The following is a 16,127-nucleotide window of genomic DNA, read 5'->3' as shown; positions in this document are numbered from 1 at the left end:
GAAAATAGGGGTTCCCGTTCGATCACCCGTACTCAAGCCAGGCGCCGACAGATTAGTAGTTGGGTCGGTGACGACCAGCGAATCCCTGCTGTTGATTGTTTTTTACCTTTTGAGCGGATTCGAATCGAGCTCGGGTGCGAAGAAATCAAAATTTTCACTCTGGGGCTCGGATCAACTTTTGCCTCAGGCAGGAACTCATAGCTGTACGGGCCGCGATGGGTCAAGATAGCGTCTTGGCGCGGCGCGATGCGCCTCTACGAACCGACGCGTGAGCATGTATGTGGGAGTACGGAGATGTGTCCCAGAAAGATTTACCACGCTAGCGATAGCTCAAAGTGTAATGACAATCTCGTATCAAGCTTCCAGGGGTGTCAAGCCTGGAGCAGCGCCACGTTGAGCCCGGTGAGGTCTGTAGATAAGAAAAACTTAGGGCTAGCTAGTTGCTGAAACAGATCAATACTCAATCTTATCTGTAATTTTGCAACGAAGCTCGTCATTAGAGCGCCGCTTGCTGCTAGCGCGGTAGTTCTTTCTGGGACACATCTCCGTACACATTTGAAAGAACTCAGCTCAAGCATCGCGTGAACATCTTATTGGTCTGCCCTTCGATCAATGGATCAGGCACTGAGACAAGACCAGTGCTTACAGCAAATCTATTGGGAAGCTTGGGCGATCTAAGCAAATCCCCGACCAGTCCTTCCTATGACTGGCAGTGACTAAAGGAGTGGTCGCGGATGTGTTGGCTCAACTCGCTGTCCATCAGATGTGCCCTGCAGTCGAAGATATGACTATCTTGACACAGGTGCTGGTACTCTCTCAATCAGGAGTCCTTCTTCACTTAATTTTGCTCGGCCAAAATAAACGAATATCTTGGTTCCGCATTAATGTTGCCTTAGCTTTAGAAATCTGGCCATGAATCGAATAATCAAATACTCTCGCAGTCAGTGCAACGCCTGAAAATGGGGCAACCGTGATTCTCCAAGATGTACGGTACTATAGTCAGAGTGTTGAGACCGCCAGGCCTATGGGCGAGGTGAGGTGAAAGTGTTGACAACCCTCCAGGCATCATTGATGTTCGAGTCATCCGACGACTTCTCGTCTACAAGAATAACACCCCTTTACATCAAACGGTATCATCTCTACAATTCGATATTACTTGTATTTCGAGCAGAAACTACCGTTCAAGCAGCAGACCAAAATGGAGACTCGACGTATTGCTGAAGCGGAGAGATGGTGGCGTGATAGCTTCGAACCAGTACAGACACTCGAGCATATTCTTGATTCAGCTAACACGCAAACAGGTCTGCAAGGTCATGAACAGAGTATCCAAAGAAGCCGGCCGCCAACTCATCGACAATTTACCCAAAGTCCCCAACTTGGATCCATATTACAAGATGAGATGCTATCTCTTGCTTGCCTTTCAGGAGAAATCCTATCAGGACGCTATCGAGAGATACGATGAGGCCATAGGCGCATGCCTTGAGTTGTACAACATCATGGACAAGGATGATAACGAGGAAATTCGCACCTGGGAGAATGGTATCGAGGATACCATGGAACATATGATTTTCGAGGACAATGCTGTGGACGGGGAGGCAACTGACGACGATACCGAAAAGGTTGAGGACGACGAGAGTTAGGAACGACGATACCGGCTTGCCTGAAGTATTTAGCCGGCTTAATGACTCAGTGCAGGAACCTCGAGACATTGCAGGTTGAGTCAAAGGGTATCTTATCATGATCATGGCTACTTGGCCAGACAAGGCTGATGGTACTGAGCCAATACTATAAAACATCTGGGTACTAGATGCAGTTACGGGAGGATAGACAATCACGCGCAACCGTCGTCCAAAGCTTCCGCCAGTTCCCCAAGCTCCAAATCCTCGCATCGCGACTCCTTGAGCCACAACATCAGTCTATCCCAGAGGTACTGCCGATCTCGTAGTGGCACGTTCTCCCTAGGGTCTTCCAGCCAGCTCGATTCATAGTGCTTGTAGAAAAGGCTCCTTGAGATGCCATCCGGATAACATCGATACCATGCCTCCTGTTCCCAATCATCACTGACAACACCATCTTCATATGCGTCAAGGAGGCGTTCGCCAAACCCACCTGAATACCACGATACATCGCGCCATCTGCACGATGGACCGTGTTGATAGACCAGCGATCTTGGGTTCAGGGCTCGCATCGCCGTATACCGTCCCAGCACATAGATTGCGTCGCCTTCATCAATCTGCTCGTTTCCACTTCGGAAGATTCGTTCGATGACGGTTTCAGCTCTAGATGACCAATCGCTTTCGTCTTCGTACCAAGTAGCAAAGCGCCTCAAGCGCAGCATATCGGCAGTCTTACCGCGCTGATTGTCCAATTCCCGCTCAAGGGCAAGGTATAATCTGTCCTGTTCCTCTCTGAGCTCATCGTCACTCCATGGGTTATCGGGTTCAATTGTGCCACCAAAAGCCTCTTTCTGGGTGAGAAGTTCTTTTCTGCAGCATAGGATATGACGTGACTCCTGACTCAATACCTGCTTCAGGTTGTCCGGCACGTTGATGGACGCCTCAGGTACCTGTCGTAGCCTTTGGAAAGCAGCCAGAATAAGCTCCCAATCTTCTTCAATCTCAAAATTCTTGAGTTGCAAGGTCTTCTGTGGCTGATCGCGGGCACACCAGCTAGCCATGGCTGTGTCCTTGAGATATATCTCCAAGCGAGGCAAGCCGTCGTGGTTGCGGGCTTCCAGGAAGCTCGCGAGATCGAAACACTTCTGCCACAGGCACAGTATCTGACCTGGGTCGGCTGCGGACGGAGCCTCAATACTCACCTGAATGCTATCCAGCTTCCTATACGGGAGATTGTCGAAACCTTGGCTCGTTGAACCTTCGAGATCTTCGCGATGCAGTCGCAGCCCAGAGTTGCTTGATACTGTAAACCACTTTCCAGGCTCACATGCTGGTGAGATCTCGAAGTGAATTGTCATTGATTTGTAGACGTGGTGGGACGCTTCATTGTAGATTTGCCGGCTGGCCCTTAACAAGGCAAGCTTCGGGCCTCGTGGTGCTTGTGCTTCGGCTGCGTTCTGGTTTGGGATCATATATTTCCAGACGTGAATGCGGATCTCGGGCGGAAGGCGCGAGAGCATGCCCAAACCCTCGTCGTACACCATATTGATGTCAAAGTGATTGTGGCTAGTCGGTTTGGTGCAGACAAACCGTTCCCGCTCGAAGTTGAAGTTACCACGCAGAGTCTAGGATGCAGACATCCTTTTCAATATTGATATGACTCTGCTAGGCAACAGTACCAGTATTTCCTGGTACCCGCCAAGGCCGACAAAGACGAGTACGTTTTGAGCGGCGTTGCGGATAGACAACTTGCTCACACACCTTAGACGACAAGTTTCAGTTTCGAGGAGGACGCCGTTGCGTATGCTAGAAGTGGTGGCGGGAGTGTCAGTTTAGTGTTATTTGTCAAGCATCTTCGAATTCGACATTGTTGCGTAGAGTTGGCGTGAGAACGTGAGTTCACTTTGCCTATCTAACGGGATCTACTTCCAGGGTGCTTGGTGCCGTAGAATCGTTCTCGGGTGGACGCCATGATCTATGGATTGGCCACTCCGCTTCGACAGTCTGGCGATGTTGTAGATGTGTTCGCTTCGACAGCCCTTGTCCGGTCTTCTGTAAGTTGACGTGCCACTTGTGGATATTAGATGAGAGCTGGGCCCGTAATGAACGAAAGGTGTGTCCTGCAAGATCTCTCAATGTGGTGTTGGGCACGGATGGGTATATCGCCATGGTTGCTAAGAGCAGGCGGACTTAAAGCAACGATTATGCTGATCACAAAAGTTTGTCTCATTCAGCCCTTGCTACCACCATCGCTCGAGTTTGCTGGCTACCGCTCTGCAACTTCGGCTTTTCCATCAGAGCTTCCATTGGTAGCAGCGGCATTGATTGTCTTCGCTTTGACCAAATCCAATATCTGTTCTCCCAACTTCCCACTACCCTCCAGCTTGCTGATCCTTGAGCTGAAATGTGCAGCATCATTGACCATTCTCTTCTTCTCAGCATCGCTATGTATCTCGATATCCGAGAAGGCCTTCTCCAACTGCTCTTTGTAGCTACCAAACACAGGACCCATAATGCTCATGACTATGCCTTCATCCAGATGTTTCGCGAGGACCTTCTGCAACGTAGCAGTCTCTTTCGTCAATGTCTCCATATACCTTGATACTCCTTCTGGGTCGCCGCGGGCTGCATCGGCCCAGTTGATCGCTTTCAGGCTTTTGACATGCATCGTGGCACGACCGGACATGATATCCACAAGCTTATCGTGGATGCTATTCTGATGTTCTTGGAAGGATCGTTTGATCTTGTCGAATTCCTGCATAGTTTGATTCGCGGTGTTCTGTGGGAGATAGCGTCGAAAGAACTCTCTAACATACGGCATTAATGCAATGACGAAGCTCAAGCTTTGCGAGGAAAGAGCGAGATGCTTTGTAGTAATGTTCTTGAGACCTGCTGTGCGGGTTGCACCTGCTCCGAGTATCAATTGCAACGTCCGGCTGTTAAACTGACGTAGACAATCAAGCAGAGTTTGTGCCAGCTCTTGACCCATCCCTGGCATGCCCACGGTAGTTGCTTCCACAGATTCAATAGTCTTCATTAAGGCGATCGGCGAAGCTGGAAGGATATATCTTTGCTCGTCGACTGTGGCAAGACGGACTTTCTCCTTCAGGTCGCCACCTTCGCCATTTGGTTCACTTCCGTTGACTCTAGGCTGGTCCGATGGCTGCGACTGCCAAATCTGTGTGCTCTCAAGCCATTTCTGAGCATCACTTGTGCTGCCATCAACAACACGAGTTAATATAATGTTCTCTCCGTCCCCAAAATCTTTAGCTTCCCACTTGTCGTTATCCATAATATCGAGCAGCTCCTGCCGTTGACGTCCGCCATAATCGGAAACATAGTTTCGAATCTGGCTGTCGAGTACACCCTTCAGATCTTGCCCGCTTCGCCCTGAAATTGCTTCGCATTCGTCTGCAAACAGTTTGTTCAGAGTGACGAAGCGTATGAAATCTTGTACTGGCATCTCGCTATTGGCTTGAGCTCGGACTCTGATGACTTTAGTAACTTGTGTCTGGACAGCATCCACTGCTTCACCGAGCAGACTGGATAAGTCTAGCGCTTGCTGCATTTCAGCCTGTATTGATTTGGCACGGCTCCTACTGACAGACTGTGCTCTTGCATGGCCTGGAGAAGTCACAGGTGGAGACCTTAATCCGTCTGCAGACTGGTCCATCGTACTTGTGACATCGAGCAGAATTTTGACCTGGACACTCAATCTTCTGAGACACTCAGATACATTGGTGTAGACAGACTGAAGCATGTTGTACCAATCTGTGTCATCCATAGCTCTGATGTTGCGAGCTAGTATTGACGACTTGTTCTGTTGCTGACTCCGGCCCCTGCCGCCATGCGTGGAGGCTGAGATGGTCGAGACATTATCATCGTCGTCGGTACTCGGAAGCTGTCGTCGAATCATAGCCTTCATCTCGCGCATAACGGCAGCTCGAAAGCTAGTGACTGCTGGTGTGGTATACTGAGAGCGCGTCAGACCTTGCATGGCCTGCTCCAGTTCATGCCGAAAATCGGCGGACATGTTCATGTAAGAGGGAAACGCTGAAGGTGCACGCCTCTGACCAGGTTTAGGACGATTGAATGCCACACCCCACCTTTGCAAAGTCACGCTCGGATCAGCGTCTTTGACGTGTCTCCGCATGTCACTGAGCAAGCAATTGTGGAACTTAGTCTCGTAACCGCGACCAGCCTGCGAGCGTAGTTGACCCAAGTCGTCAAATGCACCTTTCAGAACGTTCATCCTCCGCAGGTCGATGGCCTGATACCTTTTGCCGGGGTGAGAGCGATACAGATTTCTCGTCTCGTTCCCAGAGATCAACCGTTCTATATCGTCGACATGATCCATGATTCCATCAATTTGCCCGTTTTCCGCCATTTCTTCGCCCTCGCGAAGAGCAGTGACAACGTCTTCGAGTTGCAGTATAGCTTCTGCTAACCGGCGCACATTGTCTCTGCGCTGCTTCAGCTTAACGACTTTCAAGCCGTCCATGGCCATCTCCTTATCTAGCTTGGCCAGATCTCTCCGTAATCTTTGTATGCGTAGGACAGACTCTTCTGCTTCATCGTGTAGTTCTCGTAATGAGCCAAGTGCTGAGAAGAAAGACTTCGAGGCGGTTGAAATGGAGGATATCAGATGTACCTCCACAGTGTCCATGTACCACGATAGCTTCTCTTGCAGAATGGCATTCGTCGCGAGGGACTTCCGCCCTGATGGAGCTGCATTCGGGTCACGCACGATCTCGGAGTGCTCGGACACAATATCAAAGGTCCGTGGATTCTCAAGGTGGAAGGCCTCCTCGCCATAGACAGTTGGAATGGTGGATAGCGGGGTGACTGCATGCCTCCTCTGGTGGCTGGATCTCCGCCGTGGCTGCGCTGGAGGTTCTAGAGGAGAAGTAATTGAGGAAGCGACCGAGCCGGCTCTTGAATGTGCTGGTCGATGCAGCTTCTTGCTTAGAACAGCCTCCCAATCATCTCCTTTCTCCTTCTTCTCCCTGTGAAACAGCGCCGTATCATCTCCATCGGTCTCGTTCTTCGCTCTCTGGAATGCCTCGTATAGCGATCCGACTTGTGAAAGATACGGATGAAACGCCTTCGGCTCGATGTGAGGAACATTCGTCAAGGTCACAGGAGGAATGTCCTTCTGAGTCGGTGGTTTGAAGCCAGCATCTGCTGGTCTTAGCCCAGTCCGGATTATGGGCGGCTGAAGTAGCGTTGAGATGGCATTGGGGTGGGACTCGGCAATTGAGGGGGTCACACTTGATATCGAGCTTGCCGTCGAGCCACGTCGCGGCGGTCCACGACGTGATGGTCCATCTTGGTTTGGGAACGGGTACTGCGACAGTGGTGAAGATGTGGCAGGAGAGTTCAGTACATCCGAGGATGAGCGCATCCCGGGGGTGTTCATGGTTGTCACGGTATCTCCCAAAGTAATACTCCCATCCTGACTGTCGAGCAAGAGTATCTATTATGTGTAGGGCCTGTCAGTATTCATGAAACGTGCTCATTCATCAGTACTGCTTGCCAGCTGCACATGCATCTCAGGCATCTCATTTCCTCGACCACTAACTTCATGCCTCAGGCCATAAATCGCCGGGCCGAAGACCACTTAACGCGTGAACCACGATAGCGCGTCGAGACGCGTCTCTACGAATCTAAGACGACCCCCTCTCTTACATTGAACCACCGTCAGAGTACAGACATCGTACACAACTGACGGCAACGACTACGCAGGATGGATTCGAGATCTACGTACTCTCTCAGCGTGCTTGCGCCGCTCAACGATGGCTTCGGGGAGCCGCGCACAGAAGTGATCGCACGACTGAAAGAATTCATATTGTCCTTCCAGATAGATGGGGTGTACATCTACCGAGACCAAATCAGGGACAACGTGCTCGTGCGGCGGTACTACTGCGATGTCGATATAGCCCACCTCATCTCCTACAGCGAGGAGCTGGCTCACAAGCTGTCAACGGATCCCTCAGGCACCATACCTCTATTCGAGACTGCGCTGCGACAATGTACACAACGAATAGTTTACCCTCAAAAGCCCGATGTCGACCTTCCACAACACCAGCTTATGCTACACTCCTCAATAGATCATATCTCGATACGAGACCTTACAGCAGACAATGTATCAGCCCTTGTACGCATACCAGGCATAGTCATCGGCGCATCAACCCTATCCTCCAAAGCAACAGCCCTCGCAATCCAATGCAGAAACTGCCAACACACAGAAAAACTAGGCATCGAAGGCGGCTTCCAAGGCGTCTCCCTCCCCCGAATCTGCGGCCGCAAAAAAGTCCCCGGCCAAGACGAAGGCGACAAATGCCCTCTAGACCCCTACTTCGTCGTCCACGAAGAATCCCAATTCCAAGATCAACAGATCATAAAACTCCAAGAAGCACCCGACCAAGTCCCAGTCGGTGAACTCCCCCGCCACATCCTCATCAGCGCAGACCGCTACCTCGCCAACCGCGTCGTCCCCGGCTCCCGCTGCACCGTAATGGGCGTCTACAGCATCTACCAACAAAACAAAAACAACAAAGCTAGCGCCGTCGCCATCCGAAACCCCTACCTACGAGCCGTAGGAATAACAACAGACGTCGACCACGGCACAGGCTCAAACACCACCCACTTCACCGAAGAAGAAATCCAAGAATTCGAAGAACTTTCCCGGAGCCCCGACCTCTACGAGAAACTCGCCCGCAGCATCGCCCCCTCAATCTACGGCAACGCCGACATCAAAAAAGCCATCGCGTGTCTCCTCATGGGCGGCTCCAAGAAGATCCTCCCAGATGGCATGAAACTGCGAGGCGACATCAACGTTCTCCTCCTCGGCGACCCCGGAACCGCCAAATCCCAACTCCTCAAATTCGTTGAAAAAGTCGCCCCCATAGCAATCTACACATCCGGCAAGGGTTCCTCCGCCGCCGGTCTAACAGCAAGTGTCCAGCGCGACGTGCAATCCCGCGAGTTCTACCTCGAAGGCGGCGCAATGGTCCTCGCCGACGGCGGCGTCGTCTGCATCGACGAGTTCGACAAGATGCGCGATGAGGATCGTGTAGCGATCCACGAGGCAATGGAACAGCAGACTATAAGTATCGCTAAGGCGGGCATCACCACGATCCTCAACGCGCGAACATCTGTCCTCGCAGCCGCGAATCCAATCTTCGGCCGCTACGATGATCTGAAATCGCCCGGCGAGAACATCGATTTCCAGACCACAATCCTCAGTAGATTCGACATGATCTTCATCGTCCGCGACGACCACAACCAGAAACGTGACGAGACCATCGCCCGCCACGTAATGGGTATCCACATGGGTAACGGCGCCAACAATGTGTCCGCCGAAGACCAGATAACCCCCGATATCCCCGTCGAGAAAATGAAACGGTACATCACATTTTGCAAATCTCGATGCGCACCGCGCCTCAGCAAGGAAGCAACGGAGAAACTAAGCTCCCACTTCGTCACGATCCGCGCGCAAACGGCGAGACATGAGCGGGGCGCGAATATGAAGAGTAGCATACCCATCACGATCCGTCAACTCGAGGCGATCATAAGAATAACAGAGTCCCTCGCGAAGTTAACACTATCGCCCATCGCAGATGAATCACACGTCGACGAGGCGATACGGCTGTTCCTCGCATCAACCATGGACGCGGTAACGCATGAGCGCTCCGCGTATAATACATCTGGGATGGGTGCTGGCGGCGGCAACACGGATCTCATGGCTGAGGTGGGCAAGTTAGAGGAGGAATTGAGGAAGAGATTGCCGATTGGGTGGAGTGCTAGTTTGGCGAAGTTGAAGGGGGAGTTTTGTGCGGGGAGGGGGTATAGTGAGGCTGCGCTTGGGAGGTGTTTGGGGATTATGCAGAGGAGGGAGAGTATTAGGATGAGGGGGGGTGGGGGGGTGGTTTGGAGGTGTGGAGTGTGAGAACTGGGGGGGATGTGGAAGTGTATGTGTATACGCAATGTGATGTGTTTATGTGTGGTATGAGAGTATGATTTTAGGGTTTATTGGATGCGAGGTGTTCAGGAAATGACAGTATAGCAGGGAGCTGGAGCTGGCTCTGGTTGGGAAGTTCGGACATAGCTTGCTTGTAATCGTTGTATATCATTCGTGTTCGCGGTTTTGAGACCGTCATCTGCTGCTTTTGAATACGATAGGCAGTACCTCGGTTTTTGTCGCACTCACTTCTGGAAGGAAGACTCTTCAAGATAAATAGTAATACATGGTCATGTCCTTCGTATGCAGGTCCTCTCATAAGACATGACAAGTTCGTTATTGGGCAACATTCAGCAGGCACCCCTAATAATATCTTCTGTCCCTACTCTGCGGAGGTTCTGTAAATTCGCAGTCGTGTCAATTGTCCCATCGACAGTCGCCGCTCTTACGTGCGTGACTGTTCCTCTCTTCCCAGTCGGAGACTTCTGCACTTTCACTCTGGTCACACCCTTTGCCTCACTGTTTGCCAGACCAGCACCATACAGCCAGCTCAAGTCTGGATGTTGACCTGCCTCCCAGTAAGTGCCAGCCGGTAGTTTGGCGCGTTCGGCTTGGGGTAGGCGATTATTATCGAGCTGCTTAGTGAATAATCTTGCTTTCTGGACTCGTTCTTGCCTTGCGCTCTGCCAGCTCTCGATCGATTTGGCGAAGGAGTCGGCTGGTGCGTTCGGGATCTTAGACATAGTGGAGATTACCATGGCGAGGGTATATGCAGTTTCTATCGCTTGACAGGCTCCTTGGCCGCCGATAGGAGGAATAGAATGTGCCGCATCACCGACTAGTATTGTGCGGCGATGTGGTAGGGATGTCCAAGATGGCAAATCTGGGAGAGCGTAGAAGGGCCAAATGTAGATGTCGTTTTTGTCAATCTGGGACATTGTATCTTGCACCCGTGCTGGCCACTTCGAGGCATCCTGCATGAAGAGGTTGTATAGTTTGTCTTTGTCGTAGCCGAGGTGAACCCAGTCTTCGCGTGATTGTTCTGGATATTTTCGTTGGGTACCGAGGCAGGCTTGGGAGCCGTCGTGCTCCTGAGGAAGGACGAGGAGGGCGTTGGATTGGCTGTGGAAGAAAGTGGTCTGAGGTGGCTTAGTGGTTTGGTTCAGGTCCGTGTTGGCGAAGCGACGCTTGATCGTGGCTATTAGTGCGAGAGTTCCACTGTATATGGGCTGGATCGTTGGTGCTATGGATTTTCGCACTTCCGAGTATACACCATCCGCTCCGACCAAGATATCGGCTTGAACTCGGGTGCCGTCGCCGAGCTGAAAGGTCACACCTTTCTGTGTCTCTTCTACCACGTGAGAATATCTAGCACCGTACTTGACCTTGATGCCTCTCTCGTCGACAGCAGCACGTAGCACATCCAAGAAAGCCGGCCGTGTGATTCGAAGAGCGTCGTACCCGTATTTGTCCCTGTTGCCCATCTGCCATTTGTCGTGGGCGTTGTCACTCTCATCACGAAACTCGACCGTGCTGAAATTGAAGCCGCGGCTTCTCAATTGCTGATAGAGTCCCAGACTGTCCAGCAGTCTCAAAGCATTGGGCGCAAGCATGAGGGCGCCCAGGCCTCGATATGGCGCATCTTTGGACTCGTAGATTGTACATGCTATTCCACGTGAGTGCAGTGTCAATGCGATACTGAGACCCTATCATTGGTCAGTTCAGAACACGCCCAAATCTTGGTTTGCCGTACAGCAGCACCCCCGCCTATGATTGCCACATGCATTTTGTGTTACAGAGGTTAAGCTATGTCAGTCTCTTGGTTATGGGCCTGAAGATGACGAATCGGTAGGATATCAGGATTTCCAATTGCGCGAGAACAAGAATGAAGATCAAGTTGAAAGGAAGGTGTTTCATGCAACCATAGGGTATTGCATGGCATCATGTACTCTACCGAAGGACGTGCTCAGTGCTCTGCCGCAAAGTGGAGGTTGATGTGGGAGAAGACGTTAGCTCACGAACGTTTCCAAACCGTTAGGTGGGATGTGCCGCCAAAAGTGGCAGTTGCGTTTCTGTCATAAGCGCCTAAATTGGGACACATTCCTTCGAAAAAGGCCATTCGACAATGGCTAAAACTGAGCAGGGAAAAGTTGAAGGAGCAGTCAACAGATTCGAAGATGAAACACAAGCTTGGGGGAAACTTACGCTTGCTTTTAGCCCCTATCTTGGCCGCTAGCGACTGGCGAGAAAGGTGCTTGGCATCGGAGTGACAATCTCGACTACCGCGATTTCTGGGGTGTATCTTGCGCCATGGCAGCTTCGATTGGCGAGTACAGCAATGGAAGCGACGTCTGATTGATGGGATGTTCCCAAGTTGAGCTCAGTCGAGAGCCAGCTGGATTGTGCTGGATGAGATTAAGAGTTTGGAAAAGCTCGTCGGCAACTTGAATTTGCAAGTTCTGTTTGTGCCTGAATCCCAAGGCAAGAGCGATCAAGAACGCGTCCTGACACGCTAGGGACATACGCCATCGGCGAAAGTGCTCCTGGAACGCCGATTGCTTTGCAGCTGCAGTAGCACACCAGAATATTGGCATGAATCCTTTGGCTTGAACATAGGCACAGATTCAGGTGTGCGTAGCTTGACCGGTCACGTCACGTTCGAGTCAGCCAAGGAAGGTTCGATGTTACGGTTCCTTCTCGAGCACGGCCCTTAGGAGATGGTTCATAGGTGGCAGCAGCGCATGTTGAGCTTGCAAGACTTTTGATGTGTGCAAAGCAGCAAGTGGCAGGCCTTTTGAGTACATGAATTATGGGAAGGTACTACCGACACAATGTGTTGATTCCAGCTCATTCCATTACATACAGCCCGTTTACGCACAGCACAGTTGTTGAGATCAGCCCAAACTTGTGGCGGCCATCACGTGCCTCATGGCAACAATCCAGATTCCGTACCTCGGGTCACAACCTCAGGAACAGTCCACTAGTCGCCGTGATCCTAGGTTACTCTTGTGTGTGTTGTACACGTCATGCTTCTGACCACTGGCGTCCTTCACAGTTGCCTTACAGGTATCCCACCCTTCGCAACTGGCGCCTTTTGCCTTGATAGGAATTGTCCCGTCAGGTTTGGTGGGCCAGAAGAATGAAGCCTGGATATTGTGCTTGCCCTCTGCCGGGTGATCTGGCGAAGCAACATTGTGCTCTCCTTTCAGACGCAGTATGTTCTTGTTGCCGATAGTCGTCTCGATTGCACCATCGATATCAACTTCGGGCAGGGCGGTAAGTGCGACGACGTCCTGTAAATCCAGCGTTCTGATCATGTTTGCAAAGTCCTGTGCAAAACCTGTGTGTTCAGGTGCACTTGGGTTGTTGTGCATGATCTTTGGGAGGCCAATAGCGCCTTCCGGAGAAAAAGCGAACTCGAAGGGCATCAGCTTGGCTGTCTTATTTGTGGGCCCTGCTGGAACGACCATCCAGGATGTTGGATATATGATACTATCTTCATATTCGGCATAGCCCTTCTCTCGAAGCTGATCGAAGGTAGAGGCAGAGAGGCGCCAAGGAGTGGTCACATTGTTGGTTTCAACGAGGACTTGGTTTTCGAAGATGGAGAAGTGCTTGTGAAGCAGAGATATGCCGAATGCATCGTTCTTGTTGCCTTCCACAAATACCTGGCGGAATAGGTTGAGAAGAGTGGGATGTTTCGCCTTCTTGGCCTCGAAGGCTCTGACAGCGTCCTCGAGGTTGCCGATCTTGTTGTAGATGGCAGAAGAATAAGGCATGGTTGGAGTTTTGGATAGTTCCGACATGGTATGTTCGATCGAATTTGGTTGTGTACAGATTCAGTCGATTCTTGATAACAGAAGCAAAGCAGGTCGAGGAAGGCTCTAAGAACATTTATTTATGTTGGAGATGATGTACCCCAGCTGAGCATAACACCATGGAATCGGTGGCTGGACAGCGCTATGCGTCATGTAAAGCAACGATGGGCATACTGATAGTGATCATTGCATCGATACGTGCTTCCGATAATGCATATGACATGCAGAGGTTGGGCTGACGACTGCGTTCAATTGTTCTCGTTGCAGGTTGTATATACGATGCGTCTGCATAAGGTCTGACAGCACAACGCGTGCGCAGAGAATGGTTGACTGCGTAAGCTGCGTTGTCGGGCTGAAAACGCTCTTGATGGAAACACCATGTCACGAACCGCGGCGTCGGTGTCCTCACAAATCAAGTCCGGCGTACATGGTTGCTATACGTTGGCTTCCTGAGTGACGTTGTCAGCTTCTATCTGCTCGTCACCCGCTTCGGTCGGTCCATGAAAGAATTCTTGGCCCCGTTGTTCCGTGTCAACGTCTTCCTCAAGCTTGATATCTGGGTCTAAATCCAAACCAAGCTCATCATCATCATCTTCCACATCGAAACCATTAAATTCGATGCTTGGGAGGATTTCTTCTCCATCATCAACTTCGGGACCATCCTCAAAGCCTTCGGCTATCTGTGCGTCCATATCAACGTCGATGGGCTGGTCTGGATCATATCCGTAAGCGGTCTGCAAATCCTCGGTGCCTTCTATTGCCTGCTGAACTCCTTCAGCAACACTTTGATTTTCGAGAAGACTCTTCTTGGACATTAGCTTGCTCTTCGTTGAGCGTCCTTGGCCTTGACGGGCCACAGGAGGCTTCGTGCTTGGTCCTGTCCGAGCATAACCTCGATACATTGCAGCCCACTCCAATTGCTGCTTCGTTGAGTTAGGGCTCAAGTAGACCGACAGTTCTTCGTTCGTGTTCGTCAGGTTGGGCGTTGTTTCCGCTTGCTGCAACAGCGGAGGCTCTGTCACCACTGCTTCGGGATGACTGCCTAAGCCCACCGTATACACAACCTTGTTTGAATCTTCTGTGTTCAACGACCCCACATCAGCGCCTACTTGGTCCGGCAGTTTCAGGAAGTCTTCTAAGAGGCTCGGATCCAGAGGCGCACCATTTTGAAGTGCATCCGCTTTAGCTTTTAGAGCCACACGTATCTTTGCACTCGTACCATTTGGGTACCAGCCAAGATACCTGTTCTCACAGACAGTACGAAGCTTTTCTTTAGGGAGGTCCCGCAGAGCAGCAATTTGCGGATCTGTGACATCACAAAGCTGCCATACCTTTCCATCAGGAGGTAGTGGTGAGACACCGTCGAAAATATGTGAGGTGGGATCGTTGGAACGTGACCAGAACCGAGCATAAGTATGGCGATTTTCGAGCACTTTGGTTTTACTGGGTTGCATGGGCGTCGCGTTAACTTGTGGAGCTGTTTCCTCTTTATCCTTGTCGTCCTTGCTGCGAAGCTTCCTGGCGTTAGCTCCTGGTGCTAGGACACCTTGGTTGTTCCTTGGTACAAGCTGCAGCATGAATGACTGGTAGATCCGATACTTTGGGTCTGTTCGTGGATCGACTCCAAGCCGGATATATGCATCGCGCCAAGGTCCAGATCGCACAGCATAAGCGACATATGCAATGCAAAAGCGCACGATGTTGAAGGATGACAGACGCGACTCGAGTCGGTTCAGCAGTGCTCGCCGTGTCCATATTGGTCGATCTTGGAAAAGGGCATCGATGGCTGCGACAGTTGCTTGAAAGACCTGTGATTGCTCTGCAAGGGGTGGAATGCCCGGCATCGGCGTCGTTGGGTATTCTGGGCTATCCCACTGCAACTGATAACTGTATATCTTAGGCGCTGCTTGAGTATTCCTTACGATCCGTTGCCCCGTCGTTGGATCACTAACAACTTTGACACTAGGGTTTTGACGGTAAGTGTAGTTCTGCGGTATGGATTGGTTCGACCACGTTGGTGGTGGAAGAGTTGTAGTATCTTGCAGGCCGTAAGTCTGTGGTAGCTTGAATTCTTTGATGGTCGGGTAGTGCTGGGAAAGGACTTTGGATTTGACGTCTTCGAGCAATCTTATCTGTGAAGTTGAATATGCAAAGTCCGGCATACTGCGCCAGATATGCATGCTAGAGATGCCACTGATCGCCGTGACGTTGTACTTGGCTGGGTTGTCGGCCATTGCTCGTACCATATATGTTGCATCCTTCTTTGGTGGTTCAGTACTCTGATCTTCGATCCATGGGTCGTTGCTACCTCGCTTTCGTTTGCGGCCCGTACGCCGCGGAACGGAGATCTGAAGTAACACGTTGGTGGCATTTTTCTTGTTCGCAATGACGGTTCGTGCTGCTGGATCGTTGGGACGAAACGAGATAGCGAATGTTTTGTCTGAATCTTCTTCCAGTGCTTGAGATATCGCCGTAGCACCACCGATCATGTCAATTGCCTTGTCGACATTCTTTATCATGCACGGATGCTCGACTGAGATAGCTTGTCCGGCTGGTATGGAAAGCCATGGTGCATTGGTGGGTTGTGATCTGGCTGTGTCAGTAGGCATCATCCACCCTATTCTTCCTCGTGAGAACCGTGATGCCAATCAGAAAAGGCTCAAGAGCCGAGAGTAAGCAATGCTCAAGAAGGGTAGTGGAAGCAAGGAACATTTGAACATGCAGAATTCC

The 16,127-nt window shown here is 51.1% G+C and overlaps 7 protein-coding genes across 7 annotated transcripts; 2 read left to right on the top strand and 5 right to left on the bottom strand.

Annotated features, from left to right (window-relative positions):
* Nucleotides 1-1,198: 1,198 nt before the first annotated feature.
* PMZ80_010478 (uncharacterized protein) lies at nt 1,199-1,640 on the top strand (the record flags this gene model as incomplete). Its single annotated transcript, XM_064878867.1, has 2 exons — nt 1,199-1,255; nt 1,302-1,640. 2 exons carry the CDS (start codon nt 1,199-1,201, stop codon nt 1,638-1,640), a joined length of 396 nt encoding a protein of 131 aa, XP_064725268.1.
* A 191-nt stretch (nt 1,641-1,831) lies between these two features.
* On the bottom strand, nt 1,832-3,160 carry PMZ80_010477 (uncharacterized protein; the record flags this gene model as incomplete). Its single annotated transcript, XM_064878866.1, has 1 exon — nt 1,832-3,160. The coding sequence occupies one exon, from the start codon at nt 3,158-3,160 to the stop codon at nt 1,832-1,834; it is 1,329 nt and encodes a 442-aa protein (XP_064725267.1).
* Nucleotides 3,161-3,882: 722 nt separating this feature from the next.
* On the bottom strand, nt 3,883-7,035 carry PMZ80_010476 (uncharacterized protein; the record flags this gene model as incomplete). Its single annotated transcript, XM_064878865.1, has 1 exon — nt 3,883-7,035. One exon carries the CDS (start codon nt 7,033-7,035, stop codon nt 3,883-3,885), a length of 3,153 nt encoding a protein of 1,050 aa, XP_064725266.1.
* A 327-nt stretch (nt 7,036-7,362) lies between these two features.
* On the top strand, nt 7,363-9,567 carry MCM5 (minichromosome maintenance protein 5; the record flags this gene model as incomplete). Its single annotated transcript, XM_064878864.1, has 1 exon — nt 7,363-9,567. One exon carries the CDS (start codon nt 7,363-7,365, stop codon nt 9,565-9,567), a length of 2,205 nt encoding a protein of 734 aa, XP_064725265.1.
* Nucleotides 9,568-9,929: 362 nt separating this feature from the next.
* PMZ80_010474 (uncharacterized protein) lies at nt 9,930-11,365 on the bottom strand (the record flags this gene model as incomplete). Its single annotated transcript, XM_064878863.1, has 2 exons — nt 9,930-11,285; nt 11,333-11,365. The coding sequence occupies 2 exons, from the start codon at nt 11,363-11,365 to the stop codon at nt 9,930-9,932; spliced, it is 1,389 nt and encodes a 462-aa protein (XP_064725264.1).
* A 1,180-nt stretch (nt 11,366-12,545) lies between these two features.
* On the bottom strand, nt 12,546-13,358 carry PMZ80_010473 (uncharacterized protein; the record flags this gene model as incomplete). Its single annotated transcript, XM_064878862.1, has 1 exon — nt 12,546-13,358. The coding sequence occupies one exon, from the start codon at nt 13,356-13,358 to the stop codon at nt 12,546-12,548; it is 813 nt and encodes a 270-aa protein (XP_064725263.1).
* Nucleotides 13,359-13,831: 473 nt separating this feature from the next.
* TFC1 (tau 95 subunit of transcription factor TFIIIC) lies at nt 13,832-16,006 on the bottom strand (the record flags this gene model as incomplete). Its single annotated transcript, XM_064878861.1, has 1 exon — nt 13,832-16,006. One exon carries the CDS (start codon nt 16,004-16,006, stop codon nt 13,832-13,834), a length of 2,175 nt encoding a protein of 724 aa, XP_064725262.1.
* Between the last annotated feature and the right edge of the window lie 121 nt (nt 16,007-16,127).

This window comes from Knufia obscura, assembly GCF_036327395.1.
Source record: "Knufia obscura strain CCFEE 5817 isolate CBS 148926 chromosome Unknown scaffold_18, whole genome shotgun sequence".
NCBI lineage: Eukaryota > Fungi > Ascomycota > Eurotiomycetes > Chaetothyriales > Trichomeriaceae > Knufia > Knufia obscura.
Note: the sequence above shows the minus strand (reverse complement) of the source record. Positions and strands in the feature narration are given on the sequence as shown.